The 22,162-nt window shown below is 55.5% G+C and overlaps 5 protein-coding genes across 5 annotated transcripts; 2 read left to right on the top strand and 3 right to left on the bottom strand.

Annotated features, from left to right (window-relative positions):
• Positions 1 to 272: 272 nt before the first annotated feature.
• Positions 273 to 1,748, bottom strand: SODALDRAFT_93348 (putative ribonuclease H). The gene is made up of 3 exons (XM_028615797.1): positions 1,415 to 1,748; positions 892 to 1,330; positions 273 to 754 (listed from the first exon to the last, which is right to left on the bottom strand). The coding sequence occupies exons 1-3, from the start codon at positions 1,611 to 1,613 to the stop codon at positions 394 to 396; spliced, it is 999 nt and encodes a 332-aa protein (XP_028468112.1). The 5' UTR covers positions 1,614 to 1,748; the 3' UTR covers positions 273 to 393.
• Positions 1,749 to 2,755: 1,007 nt separating this feature from the next.
• SODALDRAFT_273119 (cytidine deaminase-like protein) lies at positions 2,756 to 4,136 on the bottom strand (the record flags this gene model as incomplete). Its single annotated transcript, XM_028607878.1, has 2 exons — positions 2,756 to 3,806; positions 3,907 to 4,136. The coding sequence occupies 2 exons, from the start codon at positions 4,134 to 4,136 to the stop codon at positions 2,756 to 2,758; spliced, it is 1,281 nt and encodes a 426-aa protein (XP_028468113.1).
• A 5,522-nt stretch (positions 4,137 to 9,658) lies between these two features.
• Positions 9,659 to 11,942, top strand: SODALDRAFT_273063 (6-phosphofructo-2-kinase; the record flags this gene model as incomplete). The annotated part of the gene is made up of 4 exons (XM_028607874.1): positions 9,659 to 9,957; positions 10,069 to 10,741; positions 10,832 to 10,993; positions 11,082 to 11,942. 4 exons carry the CDS (start codon positions 9,659 to 9,661, stop codon positions 11,940 to 11,942), a joined length of 1,995 nt encoding a protein of 664 aa, XP_028468114.1.
• A 995-nt stretch (positions 11,943 to 12,937) lies between these two features.
• Positions 12,938 to 17,234, top strand: SODALDRAFT_306458 (NIC-domain-containing protein). The gene is made up of 2 exons (XM_028609040.1): positions 12,938 to 16,358; positions 16,483 to 17,234. Exons 1-2 carry the CDS (start codon positions 13,131 to 13,133, stop codon positions 16,801 to 16,803), a joined length of 3,549 nt encoding a protein of 1,182 aa, XP_028468115.1. The 5' UTR covers positions 12,938 to 13,130; the 3' UTR covers positions 16,804 to 17,234.
• Positions 17,235 to 17,537: 303 nt separating this feature from the next.
• Positions 17,538 to 21,765, bottom strand: SODALDRAFT_321683 (hypothetical protein; the record flags this gene model as incomplete). The annotated part of the gene is made up of 2 exons (XM_028609644.1): positions 17,538 to 21,427; positions 21,495 to 21,765. The coding sequence occupies 2 exons, from the start codon at positions 21,763 to 21,765 to the stop codon at positions 17,538 to 17,540; spliced, it is 4,161 nt and encodes a 1,386-aa protein (XP_028468116.1).
• Positions 21,766 to 22,162: the final 397 nt, after the last annotated feature.

Consider the following 22,162-nt stretch of genomic DNA (forward strand, 5'->3'; position numbering starts at 1 on the left):
CATCGTGCCCCTCGTTGCTCCTTCCTGGGAAGTGAATTCGACCCCTGGCCAGCGTATTCTGGCGAGTCATCGAAGAGGATATTGTAGTATTCTGGTACTTGTAGACGCTGCTGGCTGAACTCGCTCTTCAATACATGGTATCCGGGGACCATTGCATCCTAGAACCATTTCCATCCCTCATCCCATGCCAGTGATTCCATTCCCTGCCTACTTTACGAGTACGGTCGTCCCGAACTGCCTCAGGCACGTGAGAGTAGAGTGATACGACAAAAAGAAAGCAGGCGGCCGAACATACGGCCATGTCCCAGGAAACGATGCTAATGCAAACCTTTGCCAGAGTCTCCTTTCGGAACCCCCCTCGCCGCGGCCCCCGTACAATCACCCTCGCGTCCCTTATCCAGGCAACTGCGCTCCCGCCACGGCGAGACGATCCGCCGCGACATTTCCGGGGTTTTCGGAATGACCCTTGACCCATGTAAAGACGGTCTTGGAACCCTCCTCTTCCCGCGCCTCGATGCGCTCGCGCACAGCCTGCACGAGATCTTTATTCTTAACCGGCTCCCCGGTGGAGGTATGCCAGTCCTTCTTCACCCAGGCCTTGTACCACACCGTCACACAGTTGATGGAGTACTGGCTGTCCGTGAAGATTTGAACGTTCTCGCTCTCGGGCGAAATCTCGAGGGCCCGTAGAATGGCTGTGAGCTCGGCCCGCTGGTTCGTCTGAGGCTCGCCTAGGAGCCGCTCCGAGACGTTCCTGGGGAGTTAAAAGTCAGCAACTCTTTTTTTTTTCCTCGTCACACATGCCGATACCCCACAAGAGAAGAGAAATGATATCAATGGCTCTGTGGCGTTGACGCCAAACATCCTGGAGAAGGTCCATGGTGCACGTACCTTGGATCGTCCGTTCCGAAGAATACGCCAACGCCAGCCGCAGCCCCACGCCGGCCATTGGACAGGCTACTGCCATCTGTGTATATCGCCATCATGTCGCCGTTCACCGCGGTGGCGTCCGTCTGAACCGTCGTCTTCCTCGTGGTAGCCGCGCCACTCCCACCTTGTCCCTTGACCTTGGCGATGGTCTCCGCGTCGCCATACTCCTCGATGAACTCTACCGCCTCCCGCATCGTCTCGAATTTCTTGTACTTGGGACCCTTAACCCCACTTATCGCCGGCCTCGCCGTCTCCCAATCCAAGAATATCCCCGTGAAGGCGCCCCGCGCGACGGCGTAGAATTTCGGTGGCGGCGGGTTTCCATTGCTCGAGCTCGCGATGGTCGGGTTCTTGCCGGCCACGAAAGCTTCGGCGTCATCTCTGGAGAGGAAGGACTTGTCTGTGAACAGTTTTCGGGAAAAGAAAACACACCAAGCTTGTTAACGGGGGGGGGGAGAACTAGGGAATAATCGTTTTCACCAACTACAATGGCTGGTCGGTTGCGTCTTACACGTCGCGCCGGGGAACCCCGTGGTCTGTTTCTGGCATTCAAGCCACGTCAGGTAGACGCCCGGTCGTAGACCCGTCCGCACGGCGTAGTATTTCTGCAGGTCCTTGTCTGTCTTTCGCTTCTTGGAGCCTGGCGCGTCGCTGCCGCCGGACCTCTTCCTTGCGTCGGGCATGGTGCTGATGGCGTCGAGAGTTCGTGATAAGAACGGAAACGAGAACGGATTGTTCGGTTTTGCTGTTGTCTGATAGAAGCGGACGATGGAGACGCCCGCCGCCAGCGTGCGAGAGGATCCCACTTTAATAGGCCGACAAGCTGTCGGTCCCGTTTTCTTGTGATGTCTATGTCTCGGTACCACAAGCAAAGCGACGGGGCAGGAAGCCACCAGAAGAGAGTCGACAGGGGTAAAAGTCAAAGCCGTCTCATCTTTGAGGATAACTCTCGTTCAAATCCTAAAGAAAAGGTCCCAAAAGAAAGCAACAAGGGAAAGGGGTTTGATGTTCGAAACAAGACCAGCCGATGTAGTTACGTCTTTGCGCACGCCGTTTCGAGTGTACGGACAGACGGTTGACAAAGGAGAAGAGGAATATTATTGGGGGTGGGTTGTGAGGATGTAGCGGCGGATAAGATAAGGGATGTGGATGGGGGCGATGGTTTTCCCCGCAAGGTCAAGGTGTCCAGGTATCGTTATTCTGCCGGTACCTCCGATGGACAGTATTACTTCGTATAATCTAGTGGGTGGCGATGTACTCGTACCAATGGAGTACCTAGCTAGGTACGGTACACTCCTGACACCCTTATCCTCCCCCTTCTCTCTGTCATGTGAACAAAACCTGGAAGAAATGCTGCGCAATTCTTGCAAACACAGCTGGCTATCATCTCTACCTTATCGTCAACGTTTCAGGGTGGATGTAAGGTCTTTCTTCTTCCCAGTCTCTCACATATCCTCCCATAGGTAGTGCGTCGGTCATAATAAACAACACCAACCATCACCCAAGTACGGCATGATGTCAGACGATGTAGGGCTCGGGGAATGATCCGAGTCTTGGCCCGCGCTCCAGGACGGACAAGGCGAAAGGGAAAGAAGAACGATGAAAAAAAGGAGAAGAAAAATGACAGCATCTAATATGGTACAGATGTTTTGGTGGCACCTGTTCGCCAACCGAGCCATCCTTGAGTCTCCGTCGGCAAACCTCCCAGAAGCGTTTCGTTTTGAAGGGGCATCTCGTCTTGTGCATGACCACTATGTCTCTTGTATACAGGCTTCCATGACCTTTTCCCCATCTTGTTTGTAGTGTCGAGGTACGATGCAGAGCGTTATGCGTGGGCCATATGTGCAACGGGCGGCAGATGCTTGATCTTATCACGAGCTTCCCACTCCCACGCGAGTAGGCTCCAGTTCAGCTCCCGCCTCCAGAAGAGGCCAAGCCCATTTCCTCCACCGTACTCTGCGAGCTCCGGTTTATTCTCTCCTCGCTGTTCCGAAGCTATGCCGCCAGTCAGCGGCATGCGGTGGCAGAAGACGATCTTCGCCATACGGGAGTGGAGAATGGCCATGGAACATTGAACGCATGGCTCGTGTGTGGTATAGAGTTCTAAGCCGTGGCATAGATAGCCCTCCGAGTTGGGGTGTTCGCCGTTGAAGAGCATACGCTCTTCCTCCACGAGGGGCTTGTCCTCGAAGCAATCAAATTCCAGCGTTGGCTGCACGAACGGGAGGCCGGCTTTTGTCCTTTCGTGCCTAACTAGCTTTTGCGCCACCATGCTGATGGCACGAAGGACGCAATGAGCCATCGGATTGCCGGTTCCTAACCGATTGGGTTGCTGGTGCCAGCGTGCGTCCCCGGCAATGGCAACGAGCTCCGATTTCCCGTTTTCGCGCTGAACTATAACGCAGCCCATCGGCTCCCCCATGCCAGCTGCGTGGACTGAGTGGGCGACACGGTGGGCCAGGGACATCCAGAGTCCGGTCTCATCCTTCATAACTTCCGACGCGCGACCCACCAGGGCCGGATGAGGGCCCAGGGGGTTGTTCTTCCGATAGACACATGGCCAAAACTGCGAGGTCCACATGGCGGCTTGGATTTGCGATGTTGGCGGGATCAGCGGAACCGGAATGCTTCTGAGGAAGACATTGTTGCCTAGGCCCTCGACCTCTGATAATAACTGCAGAATCTCATCTCGGCCGCACTCGGATTCCTGGCAGAGGAGAATGTAAAGCCATACTGACTTGCCGGTGTGCACTTGTCTGCTCTCGGCTGTCTCGTTCATGAACTGAGCTTTAAGGTGGACCGGAAGGTCGCCCGGTTTCGCACAGCGCCGTAAATGGGGGAGGCTGTTAGTCTCTTGAACCCGCGTACGGAGCATGCTAGACGCGTGTCAACGATCACCGAACGGACGCTGATAGCGAACCAAAAGCGGATGGGGGGAAAGTAGGCCAGATCGTGGACCAACTAAACTAAACGTACGTGATGATGTCGTTTGCCGCTTTGGTAGGCGCTCGCGTGATATAAGCCCGAACGACGGTGTGGTCTTGCCGGATCTCAAGGGTCGTCTTGAGCGGAACCAGAACACCGCCCCCAAGCTGCTTGGGCAGGTCATCGATAAGGGCGTGCGGCTGGACGACATCGGGGCCTGTGGGCTCGGGGAGTTTTTCTGAGGACGCTTCTGAGGCAGCCCCGAAGTTATTCGACATCATCTCGGCCGGATTCCTATGCCACGGCAATGATAATTGAGGCGATTCTTAAATTTGCCACTGCGGCCCGGGTTGTGCGAAGAGTTGTGCGAAGTCCAACGGTGGATCGGTTGACAAAGCCTACCTAGGGAAGTAGGAAGACGAGGGTAGAATAGAGTGGATGGATGTCGGGTAACGTCAATGCCAGCGAAGGTGACAAGGACTAGAAGGATTTCCAAGGATCATGCGAGTGCCGCACGGCAAGTGCCTCGATGATTTTTGGGAGGGCACTACTGGGGGGCACGAGGTCCCTGGGTACCTCACACTCGTACTCGAGTTTAAGGTAGGGGCTATGAGGAAAGGGAGGCAGTCGAGGTTGGGAAAGGAAGGAGACGTTGCGCCTGCCTGGACTTCACCATCGGAGGTAAAAACCGTAGTGAGGTCTGTGAAATTTCGAAGGGAAACGGGTTCTGTCGACCCCGCCGTCTCGCCGACTCCAGTGTCACCTCTTGTGCGGTTGGCCTTGTCGATTGTGAGGTAAAGACGTATCCGGAGGATATCGTCTAGGTACCTAGTAAGGTAATGACGAGAAAACCCCCCCGCCCCTCGATGGGTAGCTCAACGATAGATCAAGGACAGACCAAGGATATGTTCACAGTTACTGCCCGGCAAGACTCGCGTGAAAACGCTTCACAACTAGCCAGGGGGGCAAAGTAGAATAGTCAGCCGCCACTTCTTCATCATTGGAGGCTAGGTAGGGAGCCTACCTGGTAAGTGGCACTTAAGTTTGTTTTTTGTTTTCCTAGCAGTTAGGCTTCATAGGCAAGCAGGCATGACATGTACTGTTGAGATCGGATGTGCTTTCGTGTCCGAGGGAGCTACCGGCTTGACAAGATCGCTGAATTGTACAGTTTTATGAACTGGTAACGTATTTCGTGGTCAAGGCAGGCGTTTCAGATTATATGTACTGCCTTTGTAGCAGATATCAACTTGTCCATGCGATCGTGCTGCTCAGTTCGATGAAAAGAGTCGGAAAAATAAAAAATAAAAAAGAATTATACGAAATAATCCATACAAAACAATGTGGGTCTTGGCTTATGTAATACGAGTGTATGTAAGAACGTACTTCGTATCGCCAGGTGACGTCGCTTCAGATGCGAAAAACAGCACGACATGTCCTGGCCAGCGCGATGTTGGTCTGCGCCCTCAGTGACTCGATAGAAGTGGTATTCGTCTAGGCACACGAACTCTGCGCTCTCGCTTAGATCCACCTCTAACGGCGTTGTTGTGAGACATGGGCAGGTTCTCATTGAATGTTTCGGACATTGGCCCAGTATTCTTCGCGTCCCACGCATTGCGGGATCTTGGAATCGTCTGCGGCTCCCGCGGCTACGCAACCCACATGTGATGGATATCCCCGCAAACAGACTTCGTAGCTGCAGCGAAAGTGAAAGCGGCGAAGATCTGATGGGTCTCTTGAAGCTGGGAACTGATGAAAGGTCAGGGCCAATCCTCGAAAACTCCCTTGCCTAGGAGGTCACGGGTTGGGAGATCTTTGCAGAATGGCAGTTTTCTCGAGAGCTGAACCAGTGGGGTTGATCGGGCTTGTTTTATGGTCCAGTCAACACCGCGGCGACTGGCCAACCCAAGGGAACATCTCGAAGGGTGTAGTCCAGCAGCTCACAGGCATATCACGAAGCAATCTCACGTAAAGAATGCAATGACCCCTTGTCGGCTTTAATCCACAGTTCATTGTGAAGTGCCGACCAGAAGCCTACTGCAACACTAAACACCGTATTCCCGCGTTAGCTTACGTCCTTGCATACCAACCAGGCCGTCCACATATGTATGATCTCCACTGAAGATGGACCATTTCGGGACGGAGGGGCTGCATCTAGCATATGGCATCTGGGTACGTATCTATTCCCGAAGCATCAAATATGCACTAAAATGGGTTTCAGAAGCCAATGGACTGGCGGAGTTGTTTGTAGATTGTCTCCCCGAAGATTCGTCGGGGGTGACTATTGAGGTAGCTACGTACCTTAGGTGACGTATTAAGTGATGGGTTCGCATTCTGCAAGGGACCTGCGGTGCGTTTACGGAGCAGATGCGGAGCAGCGGGCTGCTGCATGCATAATAAACTACGAACAGCTGCTTCTACTCAACTCGCGATACGGAACATGACACTAAGAAGGAGGACCCATTTAGGTAGGTAGTAGGTCTCCCCTCTCAATATGGGAAACGTGGGGGCCCCATCGCAAACCGTTATTTCACCAGGTGTGTCTTCCCCTCTCCTCCCCACTGTCTCCTCCGATCCTAACCTTGTTTGCATGCGTATAGCGTGGGAGGCGGGATGTCATCCGAAACTCGGACGCAGACCAACTGACTGAGGTACGTCGTACAGTGTACGTTGTATGAAAGGTGCACCCCCTTTTTTGATTGGGGGTGAGGGGGGTTTCCTCACTTTTTTAATCAAGCGAGTTCTCTGACCCCTTTTGACCCTGAACCACTCCCCAGGAAGACCCGATAGGAAAGGAACTCAGTACAAAACACAAGACAGAAGACAGATTAGAATTACTGCTATCCTGGCGGAGGTAAAATGGTGTGGTGGCCCCGATGATTCTCGGGAACAAAAAAAAAAGAAACAAGAAAGAAGAACGAAGAACGAGTGAGAGAGAGAAACGAAAAGACGGTCGGTGCGATGCAACGAAAATTGTAAAGCCCCCAAACCTCCCACGAAGAGGGTGGGTGAGGATCGCTCTCACCGAGAGGGCCAGATGTCGGGGTGGCTTTTTGGCTAAAGGATGCCCATTCCTCGGAGGTTTCCCGAAGATCCGGCTTAAGAACAACGTCCTTGTGAGAATGTCCTAGTGTAACAGGCGCAACTGAAAGCCCCCTCTAAGCTTACGGCTTCTCAAAGATTCCCAATAATAATCAAGGCGTTTCCGAATTCAAGTCTTATGGGCGGACGAGAGCCTCCGCTTCCTCCTGCGCACGCCTCCGCATTCTCTGTCACAGGGAAATGTCCATGATTTCGGGGGAGGCGGGGGCGAAGGAGAGAACGGGAACGAGTTGACTGGATGGTGGAAAATACCTCACCAAATTTGTCGGCTACAGCGCGACAGGTTCCCAGGCATGGAGACGCGGACGTGAAGACGGGAGGCAGTGGAGAGACCAAGAGGCGCGACGGTGTGGGATGTGGAAACGCTAAAGGTACGAAGTACTCTGCTATTGCAAAAACCAATAAATATTATTAGTGACCGCGAGATAAAGCGAGGGGAGGAAGCCGTCTCTTTAGTTTTAGTCGTTAGTCAGTCTTCTAAGTCGGCCCCAGTGGGTGGGCTGCTCGTATGTAAGTGAAGAAAGTACCCCCGTATTGCTGCAGCCGCGGTGCAGTGTGTGGGAGGGGAATAGGACCCTTATGAATACAATATACGGATACTTCGTGCTCAAAGCAAGGAATAGGAGCATCCCGCACAACCACGGGCTTGGGGACAGGGTAATCGGGGCGGAAACAATCCAGGCATAAATACCCCACGGGCTTTTGTTGGCTTGCCACGCACACCAACGAGTGAGTTGTACCTTAAGGTAGGGTAAAGTGCGTGGCCTACAGCCTAAGGTTACTTTGTGCAAAGTACGGATACAAGACTCCCCGGGGTTACAGGGTTATTGGCCTGTCGCTAAGGCCGGTAACGGCACCGAACGAAGGACGCCGAAACACTGGCCTGCCCCCGCTGTACCCCAGGCCCCCTGCCCTACTATGTATGTATTACCAGCCAGTAATTAAGGTAGATGACACAGGAAGCCCTATTGATACCAAGGTTGTCATCACGGACCACACACCATGATTGTCAACTGGGGAAAGACACGGCGGTTGCAGTATGGTGATGCAAGAGTTGGGTGGAACAAACCTGCGGTGGTCGTTAATTATGCGCAAGCCAAAGCCGCCTGACAAAGACGTGGGAAGTTTCCATTTGGGGTGGCTTTGCCTGAGGCTGCCTCCCTCTCCCACTTTCAAGCCCATCTATTAAATCTGGACCATTCCCATCCTCTCAAATCATATACGCGCCTTCTAAGGGACTCAATTTTTTTTCTCGCCTCCCCTACGGAGTAGTCCACGTGTCTACTATTACTACGACATTGTATCTTGCCTCACCGAAAAGACTTGACCACGATTACTTCAAAATAGGTAGGCACTCGGTATACGCCTTGCCTAAGCCCACGACTTACTGGTGAATTAAGGGTAGCCTTACAGAACCTTACGTCGTTGAATCAGTCAACATCAACAGAATCTATAAATACTCTATATTATACTCCAGTACGGATATCCATCCATTCATCGAAACTTCACCTTCCGGTTTATTTGCCTTGACTCGACCGACCCGAAGCATCCGCAAAGCCCCTCAATCACCTAAGGTATCACCAACTATTAATCGTCCATCGATAATCACCAATCATCAACCATTAGTCATCGATCCTCGATTCTCTAAATCTCAGCATTTCCGAATCATCATATCACGTCCCCCTACCATTTAGCCTCCCTCAACAAGAAACAACGCACACGTCCGCTTCAAAAGCACGGAGCCGATCATTCCTACCCTGCACGCCAAGAAGCAGACTCGCCAAGAAGCCGACTAGGTAGACAGAGTCAAGACACCCCTGTCCGGTCGACCCTGGTCGACATTTCCCCCCTTCCTCCTTTTGTCACCTTTCCAACTGGGATCACCCATTTTCTCCCACCACATCTGGAGTCGTGCCGAAGCACCGGCATCACCTGCAAGCTCCCCCAACTGTGTGCTCACTCATTGGTTGGGACCTGTCCATCCGCCGAAGCTCCGTCCAAGTGCCCCGTAACAAGTCCACACCAGAAACAGCCAGAAGGCGTCGCCGAACGCGCGGTGAGCGGCGCTGCACGGAGTACCGTCATTCGTACGAAGCACAACATATTTACGTTGTGTACTTCGTAATAATTCCGGCCCTTTCAGCCTTTCAGAAAAGGTGGTCATCACCAATCTTCGTTTGTCGTATCAACCAACTTCTTCCTCTTGGGTTGTGACTCAAAAGAATTCAAGTGTTCCCCATAATAGTAGCTATCTGCTTGGGCCCTGAATTCTCGTGTTCATCTACCACAAGGTAGAAGTTAAAAGACGCCACACCAATTACTTTTATTTTTCATACCTTCCCCCAAATTCAAAAAGCTACAAGTCAATCAATGCCTTCAAGAGTGTCTCTTGAAGATTCCGCAGGTTCGTTCCCTCCTTATTAACGAGTACTCCTTCCTTGCTGTGCTCCCCAACACAACCAACCTTCCCACCCCTTCCTTTCTTGGCCCGTCGTCATTAATTTGTGTTCTCTTTTCTTTTCCCTTTTTTCTTTCAACTTCTTCCTTCCACCCTCTCCTCTTCCCTTAACATCATCACAATTCACACGTTTTCTTACTGTGTTACTACATGGACCACGCGCAATTAACAAATCTTTCACACCCAGAGTTTGGTCGCAATCAAACGAAGCAATCAGCTCTGGCGAAGTTCGCCATGAGCCATTGCATGCAGCCTGGTTCCTCGCCACCGTTTCCCCCGTCAGCATCATCGTCGCCAGACACGAAGCCTAATAATGAAGATGGAGACAATGGTCTATTGGCGGCATCTTATGCTCCGACTCATGGCCTGCTCCCACCCCCAGCCTTGCCATCCGTGACGCAATTCACAGTGTCACAGATTACTGCAGCCTCTCTAAATGAGCTAAATGCTTCTCTTAATTCGCACCGACCTGGGCAGGCAGACACTTCCGATACGCCGCCAAACCTGCGGAGTGTTGTCTCTACTGCGCCAAACTCTCCGAGAATGTATGTTATCCCAAAAGTTTTTCTTTTTTCTTTTTTTCTTCTTCCCCTTACTGTTCTCCTGCTCTCCTGTCCCATCGAAGACCTGACGTCTAACGCCCTACCTCTCCCCAGTTACCCAAAAAGACAGAATTCGGCCGGTACGACACCGCGAGTTCGAGCCCATGCGACGTCTCTTAATGTACCGGGCATGACCCGGTCGCGAGCCTCCCCGGATGGTAGGATCCCGGATCGCGACGTTGCCGCCAAGATGGTCATCATCATGGTCGGTCTCCCAGCCCGAGGCAAATCATATATTACCAAGAAGCTTCAGCGCTATCTGTCCTGGATGCAGCACAATTCGCGCATCTTCAACGTCGGGAACAGGCGGCGCATTGCTGCAGGAGTTTTGCCATCCAATCCCACGGCGTCCCATGCCTCCGTCAACAACATGGACCCCCCTTCGGCCGCTGCTTCGATCCTGCTAAATGGCCGCCCCGCCGCGCAGGCCGCCGAGCCCACTTCCCTGGACCTCAATGACGGCAAGGAGCCGAAAGAAGCGGCTATGGATCAGTCCGCCCAGTTTTTCGACCCGAACAACGAACAGGCATCCAAACTCCGGGAGCAGGTTGCCCTGGAGACCTTGGACGAGCTTCTCGATTACCTCCTGCTGGGGAAGGGTTCCGTGGGCATCCTCGACGCGACCAACAGTACCATCCATAGGCGCCAGCTCCTAGTTGATCGTGTGAGAGCAAGGGATGAGCGGCTTGGTATCCTCTTCATCGAGAGCATCTGCCGCGATAAGAACGTACGTCGCTCCGTGACTGGCACAATGACCTCCCCCAGAACTAGTTCTCCTGTCTCCCCAAACGTCCCCAAGCTGACCAGGTCGATCCAGCTCCTCGAGGCAAACATGAGACTCAAGCTTTCCGGGCCTGATTACAAGGATAAGGACCCTGTACAGTCCCTGGCGGATTTCAAGAAGAGAGTCGCAGCTTATGAGAGCGCCTATGAGCCCCTTGGCGAATATGAGGAGGCTCACGACATACCTTACATCCAGGTACGAAGAATCTCGTCGTCACTGTTGTCGCCGTTGTCCCGGGTCAGAAGCGCTGCGTGGTCATTGCGTTTTGCTAACATGCCAATAGTTGATCGATGTCGGAAGGAAAGTGATCCAGCACCGACTGCGCGGGTTCTTGAGCGGAGGCATCAGCTCGTATCTCACGACGTTTAACCTCGCACCGAGGCAGATCTGGCTCACGCGTCACGGGCAGAGCGTCGACAACCGTCTTGGGAAACTCGGGGGCGACTCGGACCTGACGCAACAAGGACGGCAGTACGGTCAGGTGCTGTACAAGTTCATCACGCAGAAGCGCAAGGAGTGGCTCATCGAACAGAAGGACAAGGTCGCGCAGTCCTCGTTCCCGCCCCAGCCTGGCGATCACACGCCGCCGTACCCCGAATTGTTCCAGGAACTGGACGAGAAGAATTTCTGCGTGTGGACTTCGATGCTGAAACGGAGCGTGCAGACGGCAGATGCGTTCGAGGAGGACGACGAGAACTACGACGTGAAGAACTGGGAGATGCTCAACGAGCTGAATGCGGGCTTGTTCGAGGGTATGACGTACGAGCAGATCGCCCGCGACTACCCCAGCGAATACGAGAAGCGGACCAAGGACAAGCTCCACTACGTATATCCCGGGGTAGGCGGCGAAGGGTACCTGCAAGTGATCGCGCGCCTGCGCGACATGGTCCGCGAGATCGAGCGTCTCACGGATCACATCCTCATCATCGGGCACCGGTCGGTGTGCCGGGTCCTCATGGCGTACTTTATGGATCTTCAGAGGGAAGACATTGCGGACCTCGACGTGCCGCTAGGCATGCTGTACGCGATCGAGCCCAAGCCATACGGCTATGATTTCCACGCGTACCGATACAACGAGGAGCGGCAGACTTTTGACGAGTTGCCCAACTACAAGCCCCGGAGAACCGTTGACCGGAGTGCTTGAGAGAGCACACGTGTTGGCGATTTTCCTTCACTTCTCTTCCTGCTACTTTCGGGCTTGTTCTTTCTTTTTGTTTTTATTTCCTTTTATCTTTTTCTCCTCCCCTTCCACGGTACTGTAGTATATATGCTTCTTGGCGTTGGGGAAAGACCAGACACACGACTACTACCTGTCAGCGCCCTCATGAAGACCTCTTGGCATTAGGCAATTTTGGGATTTGGAGGCACACAGCATACCCAGGTTGACATTACAGGGAGCTATGGGTTAGGGTAGGGGATACGGAGTAGGGTATACGGTTTCGGAGGGCCGGCTGGCGTTTTGTGGTCGCATAGCGGCGTTCTCTTTTTCTCTTTCAGCCAGTGGCACTGATGACGGAATGGGATGAGACGAAAGATCAAGGCGATCAATATGACAGGCGTATCTCATTTGGGTTCAGGTCTAGGTACTTTTTCTTCTTGTACCATGGGAGGCATCACGAGAGAGTCTTTACTACCGGTAGTATGCTCGAGAAACACTACGGCAGCGACAGTTGATTACTTTGATTACTTACAGTCATACAATGTGTCTCAGTACTAAGGTCCTTGCACCTAGGTTGTTATTAGCACACCTGTCATAATCTAACTAAATGTTCGATTAACATGGCATATCTAGTAGTTGTCTAAGTTATTGTGATTGCATCTCGGTATCCCTCTTTGTTGTAGGCATTGTTTGTTGTTGGTACGTCTGTAGTCTGTACGGAATACATTGCGCTCCGTAGAAGGGCGGCTGACTAAGGTAGGCAAGAGGCGGATGAAGTAAGGTACCTACCTAAGGTACCTAAGATACGTTCCCCGGTAGGAAAAGAGTGGAGACCTTTCAGAAGAAAAAAACAGTGACGGCAAGTACAGTGGTACTTCGCACCAAGCACAGGCAGCTGCTCTGTTTGTAGACGCGTTGCCGTTGTCGCACCTGGCGATCTTTCTATTCGTAGCTCTGTACCTCGTACTAATTCTCCATATCTCCATGTCTCCATGTCTCCACATCCTGGAGCTTCATACAAAATTTCCCTTCTACTCTCAACTTCCAAATCCCCAAACGCCTTGACGCCGCACCACTTCGTTTCCACCATTTTACTCGCTCGCTTTCGGTCTTCGGTTTTCTTACGTCTCTGAAATCGTCCTCAATCCATGTCCTAACCGATCTATCGCGACCATGTCCCTCTTCGGAAACACAGGAGGCAACACGGGTGGAGGCCTGTTTGGCGGCGGGCAGCAGAATCAAAATCAAGCCCAGCAGACTGGCACAACGCAGAGCACGGGAGGCTTGTTTGGTGGACTCAACCTGGGCAAACCCCAGACTTCTACTGCGGGTACCGGCGCCAACACAGGTGGCCTCTTTGGCGGACAACAACAACAACAACAACCACAACAACAACAGACGCAACAAACAGCGGCCAAACCGAGCCTCTTCGGCAGCCTCAACACTGGCAACACCCAGCAGCAGTCGCAGCAACCCACGACCGGTGGTGGTCTTTTCGGTGGACAACAGAATCAGAACCAAAACCAGGGCTTTGGGGCGTCAACCCAGCAGTCTACCGCGGGAGTAGGAGGCGGTCTCTTTGGAAAGCCTGCCGCGACAGCCACACAACCTCAGCAGGGCGCTTCTCTCTTCGGCGGCGCGCCATCAGCTGCCCAGCAACAGAACATGCCCTCTCTGTTCGGTACCTCGACGGCTCAGCCGCAGACGACGACCAATGCCCCCGGCGTCAGCCTCTTCGGCGGTGCGTCCTTTGCAAACCAGCAACCCCAGGGCCAGGGCCAGGGTCAGGCCCAGACACAGACACAGACACTGAACAACCACTCCCAACAACAGGCAGCCCAGCCGTCGAGTGCCTACTTTGACAGCCTCTTTGCAAAGAGCAAGAAACATGGCCAAGGAGACGGGTCCCTGGAAGAGCTGCCCAGCTTGCAGCTAGGCCTGGGCGACCTCCGCCAGCGGCTCAAGACCCTTGGCTCTAGACCCCACGAGAAGCGGCTCGACGGCCGGGCTCACTACCTGCTTGCCGCCTCCGGTGTCGATCCCACCACGGCTGCCAAGGACCTCGGCTCCCTGGACATGCAGAGGGGCAGGGTCGAGAGATCGGCTGGCTACTCACCGAGCGAGATCGACGTCGAGACCTATCTGGCCAACCTACAATCCAAGACTACCATGAGCATGATCGCCGATGGACTCGAGCGGTCGGCCCGCGAGTTCGACGGCTTCCTGGAGGACAACGTCACCATGGAGTGGGACGCCCAGAGGAAGCGCATCTACGAGCACTTCGGCATCAGGCCCCGCGACCGTCCCGTCGGCTCCAACTCGGTCAGGGACTCTCATCAAGGCGGTTTCGGTCGTTCTCGCCGGAGCAGAGGCAGTCAGGCCGGGCCGCGTCCGGGCAGGCAGAGCGTGCTCGGCAAGTCCAACCTCCAACGGTCCGTCATTGGTACCCCCAGCAGGATTGGTATTCATCAGTCAGAGTTCGCCGACGTCGAGAGACCCACCGACTCCGACGGCCCCTTGCACGGCCGCATCGGCCCCGACGACAGGGTCCTCCGGGAGAAGCAGGGCAAACTCGCCGACAAGGTTCGCAACCTCAACGCCTCTCGTCTCGCTCGCCAACCGTATCCCATCCTGTCCGAGCTCGCCGACGTAGAGAAGAAGTCCCACGAGCCACACGCGCCCCATATCGTGGAAGCCTACTACGCCCTCCGGCAGATCGTCGGAGAGGATCCCGAAGCCGACACCACCGTCAACCAAGCCACCGCCAAGGAGCGACAGTTTGTGCAGATGTACATGGACGAGTCGCCCAACTCGCCTAATGCCGTGGCTATGCGCAAGAAGATTCTCGGCGGCGCCAACGCTTTCTTGGAGAAGAAGTTCTTGCGAGACCTCGAGGGCCTCATCTCCAAGTATCCTCACGAGGCCAACCTCGGCGGTCGTCCGGACATCGTCAGCAAGGTCAAGGCCTACATCCGTCTGAGGTCGGCCCGCAAGGATCTCGTCCCCGACAACACTGAACTGCAGCAGGCCAAGGGCGAGTACGTCTGGGCCATCGTCTTCTACCTGCTCCGCTCCGGCCATGTCAGCGAGGCCGCTCAGTTTGTCAACGATAACGCGAGCATCTTCCGCAGCATCGACCGGACCTTCCAGGGCTACCTGAACAACTACGCGGCGAGCGAGGACAGGCGACTGAAGAGGAGCCTCCAGGAACGCTGCAACGCCGAGTTCATCCAGCGCGTGCGCAACGCGCCCGAAAACTCCATCGACCCTTTCCGGATGGCCTGCTACAAGATCATCGGGCGGTGCGACCTCAACAACCGGAATCTGGACGGCCTGAACACCGACATCAGCGACTGGATCTGGCTGCAGTTCAACCTGGCGCGGGAGGGCGACCGTTCCCTCGAGGTGGCCAGCGAGGCCTACGGGTTGTCGGAGCTGCAGGCCGGCATCAAGGAGATCGGCAACAAGCACTTCCCCAAGGTTGCCACCGCCACGTCGGACGACAACAGCAGCGGAAGCTTCGGCATGTTCTTCTACCTCCAAGTCCTCTCGGGCATGTTCGAGGAGGCCGCCGCCTACCTGTACCCTTTCTCCTACGTCGACGCGGTGCATTTCGCCATCGGCCTCGAGTACTACGGCCTCCTCCGCCCCTCCGACCCTCTGACGGCCATGGACGACCTGCGGAGTCTGAATTCGCGGGGCTTGGTGCAGATCAACTTTGGTCGCATGCTGGGGTTCTACACCCGGGACTTCAGGGCCGCCGACGTGGTTTCCGCCGTGGACTACCTGACCCTCATCTGCCTCAACATGGACCTGCCAGGCGAGGGCGGCCGCCGCCACGCCAACCTGTGCTGGGAAGCCCTGCGCGAACTCGTGCTGGAGACCAGGGAGTTCAGCAAGCTGATCGGCGACATCCGGCCCGACGGGCAGCGGATACGCGGCATCATCGAGGAACGCGGCCCCCTCATCGGGCTGAGCGAGGAGGACGATTTCGTCAACACGGTCACCATGCAGGCGGCCCACTTCGCCGAGGAGAACGGCCGCACCACGGACGCCGTGCTCCTTTACCACCTCGCTGGCGAGTACGACACGGTCGTGTCCATCGTCAGCCGCGCCCTCAGCGAGGCCATCTCCTTGGACATCGGCCAGGATCCCCTCAAGCTCATGCCCGTCAAGCCGCGGGCCGAAGGCCAGGGGGCGGCGGATCTCGGTAGCAGCCTCAGCCTGGCGTCCATCGATGACCCGGTGCAGTTGGCCAAGACTATGATGTCCATGTATGAGCGCGATGCCATGTTCCATCGCATGATCCAGGACCAGAACCAGGTTGCGTGCCGAGTGCTGCTTGAGATGAGTACCATCAAGTCTTTGGTGGAGGAGAAGCAGTGGGCTCAGTGTCTTGATGTGAGTTTTTTTCTTCTTCTTTTTCTCTTCTTTTTTTATTGTTCTGTTTGGAACATTCCCATTGAAATCCCCCCGCCCCCCCCATCTTCCTCGACTGACGTGCCGTCCCTCTCTTTCCCTCTAGAAAATCCGCAACCTCGAGATCTTGCCCCTGGAAGCCAACGGCGACCCGGCCATCATCCGCGCCTACGCCACCAAATTCCCCGGCCTTTCCCACCCGGTCTCCATCAACGTGCCCAACCTCCTCCTCTGGACCATCGTCGCCTGCACGCGCCAGCGCGAACAGCTCGCCGCCAGCGCCTTCTCTGGCAACGAGGGCACCCGCCGCCTCATTATCGAGCAGCTCAAGCAGATGGTCCTCGATCTCACCACCTACACCTCGCAGCTGCGGTACCGGTTCCCTCCCTCGCTACATGAGGCGCTGGCTAGGGCTTCGGCTGAGTAGCGAGGAGAAAGCGGAGGCGGAGTGGACACGATCAATTCTTCGGAAGCTTCCCTTTGACACCCTACGATATGGGGGTGAGTGGTTCACAGAACTGGATACATGGCTCTTTGGAAGGGGATGTGTGTATGATCTAGTATGGACTGGACAGTGAAGCTTTAGAAAGGAGACGGTGCCTTATGTTATGGCTTCTTCCCCAGTGGTTAATAGAGATGCGTCTCCCTGGGAGGTCTTGACGGGGAGATGTCCTGTTTAGGCTTGTATCTTTGCGTGTCTAGCTAGGGTAGACTTGACGGTCAGAGAGGTAATATCGCTCTTGTATGAGTTGAATATGAACAAATGGCATGACGATTTGCAGTTGCCATGGCCTTTCCGTCTCAAAAAAGGGGTTCATTTCTGCTAGTTGAAAATAACTAGACGAGTAAAAACAACGCATGAATCTGCTTATCCACAGTGGTTAATTCACCTGGACGTCTTGCGAACCAGTCTGACATCTCCTCCCCGATAACACGGATCCATACAGACATACAGCATGATGAGTCTGTCTCTCCATCCATTATCCTAGACCCGTAAAACGCCACAAGTCGAGACCGGGTCTTGCAATGCCAACGAACTAGAGGGGAGAACGACGACAAGGGAACGACCGAAAAACAACCCTGCCAGGGTAAATGAAAACCAAATCCCAAACTTCCAAAGCTAGCATCTTGCGTTGTGACTGATTCTCTCCGCCTGGCCCTTCAACGGCCCCTCGGCCTCCCACGGCCCCTGCCCCTTGGCCTACCTCTACCCCGGCCTCCTCCCCGGCCGGTACCCCTCGTGGCATGCGTCGCGCCCCGTCCATCGCGAGAAATCGTGGCGGGGATCTCGTCATCACTACTTCCGCTATCGTAATCGGAGCCGAGCTCACTTGCTGCCTCGGCAGGTGGTGTCTCCGATGCCGCCTCGTCCTCAAACTCTGACCCGGAGTGCGAGCCCAGGCGTACAATGGTCGGGCCGTTCTTGGCAGGTCGTGGCGAACGTTCTCTTTCCTGTTCATCTTCCTCCTCTGCGTTTTCATACTCTCCGCCGCCGTGGTGTGGCGACCGGCGAACCGCTGCCCCCTCCGACATGGGCGAACCAGGCGCGACGTTGTCCTCCGTGGCCGACTTGCGTCTCCTGCTTTCGTTGGTCTCTGAAGCAACGGGGCTGTTAGGCTCTTCGCTACGCGGCGCTGGCTCGGGGCTTTCGCGTCCCGGTGCGGCGGTGGGCGACTCCTCCTCCACCTCCTCCTCCACGGCAGCCGCTGCAGGACCTGGAGACGTTGGGTCCTCGGAACGGCGAGTTCGGGGCGTCGACTCGGGCCGTGTGGAACCTGGACCGGGGGAAGCCGTCTCCCCGCCTTGAGAAGAGCGAGCGTTCCGCGAACGGATTTTGAGTTTCTTGCCCTTCGCTGCCAAGCGTTCCGCCAGAGACATGCGTTTGATATCGGTTTCCGTAGTGGGAGCGGCGGCCGTACGGTTCTTCGGCGGGCGACCACGACGCCTGGGCACCGGCGTGACATCCGTATCAGCCGGCCTCCCCATCTCCGTTTCGCCACCGCGAGCAAGGTCCTTCTCTAGTTCGGCCTCGAGCTCGGCAGCCGCTTCATCCGTGTCATCCTCCCCTTCGCCGTCTTCCGCCGAGTCGCCGGCCGTCTCGACAGTGGCCAACCCGGACCTTCGGCTGGCTCGTGCCGCGCGCTGCCGGGCAGCGAAATCGGCCGGGGACACGCCCGCCGACTTCTCGGCACTTCTTGTCATGGGCGTTGCTGAGGAGGAGGAGGAGGACACCTGGCGCGGCGGTCTACCGCGCCTCTTAGGGCGATCCGGCGTCGCCGCGGCCCCGGCATCGCCCGTTTCCATACGCGCCCGAGCAGCCGCTGAAGCCCTGTCCAACGCGCCTCCACGGGCCGCAGTCGCAGGTCCGTCAGTTGCATGCTGTGGTTTCCGCGGACGGCCTGCACTCCAGGCCGGCAATACATCCTCAATCTCGTCGAGTAGAGGCTCCGCGTCCTCTGCATAGGAGATTCTTGGCCTGGTAGGTCGCAGCTCAGGGACATGTACTTCCACCTCAGTAGTCGCCTCTTGTGCTGGCTGTGCGTGCGGCGCTGCTTCCGACTCCCCGACGTTCCCCGTCAGATCCGCAGTCGAGTTGTCCCCACCCGAGGGTCCTGCAGCGCCGAGGAGAGCTGGATCAACAGCTGTCGAATCAAGCGTATCCTTCTTCTTCTTCTTGTGAGGCCTGGGCGCGTAGAAATCGGGGTCGTCTTCGCCTTCCTGCCTGGCTTTTCGTTTCTGAGCGCGGAGAGCTTTCTTGACCACCTCGGCCTCTTCATCAAAGGCGATGGCATCGGCTGACGGCATCTGGAAGGGGTCGAACAAAATCTGATCGGGACCAGCGTCTTGCTCGTAGTATCCCATACCCAGCATGCGCTGGCCGCCCATCATCATGGGATCCGGGTAGGAGGAATCGTCGCCCACACCGTGGCCTGGGAAGGGACCAGCAGAAGGATCCACGTGGTGTGGAAGATAGCCGAGCTCCTGGTGCGAGCCCGGTGCGCGGTCATCTCCATTCTCGTCATGGTAGGTCTCGTGCATGGACGGACCGGCCAAAATGTGACTCTGATCTCCGTATCCGTTCACGTCGTTGCGAGCGTCCACGGCGCCGCCGCCGTTGGTAACGTTCTCGATGGCTTCCTTCGCGCCCGTGACGTCCTGAGCCTTCGCGACGTCGGCCTGCTCTCTGAGCTGCCGCATCCGCCGGCTATCGGTCGTACGACTCTCGTCTCCCATGGCCTTCAGCCAGTTCAGGTTGTGCACCCTGAAGTCTACGAGGAGTTCGACGCTCCGGTCATCGGCGATAGCCTTCGTGTCGTGGCCGAGGAGGGTGTTCTTGGGCATGTAAGGGTTGCCGAGAGAGGCCCGTCGGCAAGCGCCGCAGTTGCAGATTCCGAGACACCTGGGGCATTGCCAGTTCTCGTTCTCGAGGACGGTCTGGGGCATCATGTCAAAAGCTCGGTACAAGACACCATAACAGTAGGCTTCGCGACAGCCGGGGGTGGTGCACTCATGAACCCTGTAGGTGTAGTCTTTATGGCAGCAGACGTGGCAGCGGCGCGTGTCGCCCTTCTTCGCTTTGCGTTTGTACTTCTTCTTGGGCCTGCCCTCGTCGTCGACTTCTGGCTCGGGTTCGGATTCAGAAGGCGCCTTCTCTTCGTCGGGCTTGTTGAGGTCCTTGAACGGGCGCCGGCGCAAAGCCTCCTGGCAAATCTGAGCCGTGGATTTCTTCCCGCGTCGCGCCCGGGCGACCTCGAGCGGTGGCGGCGAATAGTCCAGGTCCACAAACCCGTCGTTCTTGATCACCATGGACCTCCAAGCTTCGTAATTGTCGACCAGTTCCGACCAAGGAAACTGCTCGCACCATGTGAGGTGAGACTGGCACATGCAGGACCGGCCCATGGCGTAGCATTCCATGCACACATCGTACGCGTCCTCGTCGCCGTTGACCAGAGTCCTGACACAGTTCTTGCAGGTCAAGAACCGGTTGAAGATGTTAGATCTGCAGTACGAGCAGACGACGCACGAGTCGTATTCGATAAACTCGACGTTCTTTTCCTTGGTGGCGAACATCTCATCCGTCATGATCTCGGTGAAGAGAGCAAACAGGCTCCGAAAGTCGCGTGCGAGTTGCTTAAACCGAGGCGACGAACGAAAGAGATCTCGGCCGAACCCCTCGAACCCGAGGAGGGACATTTCGTTTTTCTCTTCACACTCTCGGAGAAGCTGGTAATACTTTTTCAACGTGAAGTAGACGATGGCCTTGTTTTTGTACTGCTCATCACGGCAGACAAGCCTGGCCTTTGGGAGCGCTTCGTGTAGCGCGAGCTCGAGCGTCTCAACGGTGGTTCGGTTCCAGGCGACCTTCATGGTCCGGGTACCTCTGTTCCAAACCTGGTGAGGTGCCAGAGGGGGGATGAGGATGAAGTCGCCCGGCCTCTGCTCGACGATGTAGACGGGGAATGGCGCCTTCTTCCACGCGTTGATCTGGGCAAAATGCTTCTCAATCTCGACGTCGTGACCCAGCATGGAGAGGAAATATTCTCTGACGACTTCACGATCTTTGGTCTCGGTCATGAACCAGATGGAGCTGCCTTCCTTCTCGCCGTTCTCTTTACCCGATGCTTCAACCATGATATTCTGCCCCAGGCTGGCACACATCTCTCGATGGGCCGGGGTGAAGGTGCCTTCGTGGCCGATGTAGCACATGAGATTCTGCGCGCGCATTTCTTCGGGAAGACTCGACATGAGATCACCAGCAGAGGTGGCTGTGGACTCGAAACCGCCCCCGAAGATTTCCGTCTGTCGCTCGTCGCCGCCTCCTCTTTGAGTTACGTTTTCGTTCATGTAGAAGAGACTGGGGGGGATGATCTTGCGGAGGTAGTCGTGCCATTCAGCGGGGCAGTCAATGTCCTTCAGGTAGAGTCGTTGACGGCGCTCGTCGCGGTAGTTACTTGGGGACCACTGGTTGGTCAGTTGCTTCATGGACCGCAGGTAGTGGCCGGTCGTCATGGGAATGTCATATTGACCCATGACATCGCGAACGTTCTCCTCTGCGAGTATACTAGGTGGTTAGCACGAATAAAGGGAAATGACAGGCGCAAAGGGGGTGCAACGAACGCTTTTTATCGAGGTTCTGCTCTAGCCACTGTGCGCTGAAGAGCGATGGCGGGAGGACCTCGTCCCAGCCTTCAATGACGAGGGGCTTGCCGCCTTGGATGACATGGAGGAGGACAAGTTTCTCGAATTCCTCGGGTCCTAGGTTCCGAATCTGATGGATGGATATGCGAAGGACCCATTCAAAGTTGGCGCATCGGTCCACCAGTCCATAGAGATCAAGGTCCGGAGGAATCGGGTCGAACTTGGCCTGTGGATGCAATGAGGCCCGCATCTTGACGTGAAGATGCAGATCAATTCGTTGTTGCGCGAGATGATCAACACTTTGCTTTAGGCCAGGCGAAGAAGCCTGGGTTTCAATAAAAAAAAGTTCAGTTCAGATGGATGATTGAGGGTGAACGTGATGTGATGGTGATGGTGATTTGTGCGGCCAAAGTGGCGGGGGTGTTGAACGTGTGGAATGATGGTTTTTAGTAGGAAGGTAAGAAAAAATAGAGAGCGACGCGACTGCCAAGTACGAGAGTAGAGACATGTCATTTATTATTATTAAAGGCTTCGGACAAAGTCAATACAAAAAGCAGGTACAGGTACGCACACAGGGTGCACGGTCCATGTTAGCCATGAAGCTTGGGAGGTGGGGGTAGCTCGCCTCTTCACTTTACACGTATTTA

The sequence above is a fragment of the Sodiomyces alkalinus genome (assembly GCF_003711515.1).
Source record: "Sodiomyces alkalinus F11 unplaced genomic scaffold SODALscaffold_2, whole genome shotgun sequence".
Lineage (NCBI taxonomy): Eukaryota > Fungi > Ascomycota > Sordariomycetes > Glomerellales > Plectosphaerellaceae > Sodiomyces > Sodiomyces alkalinus.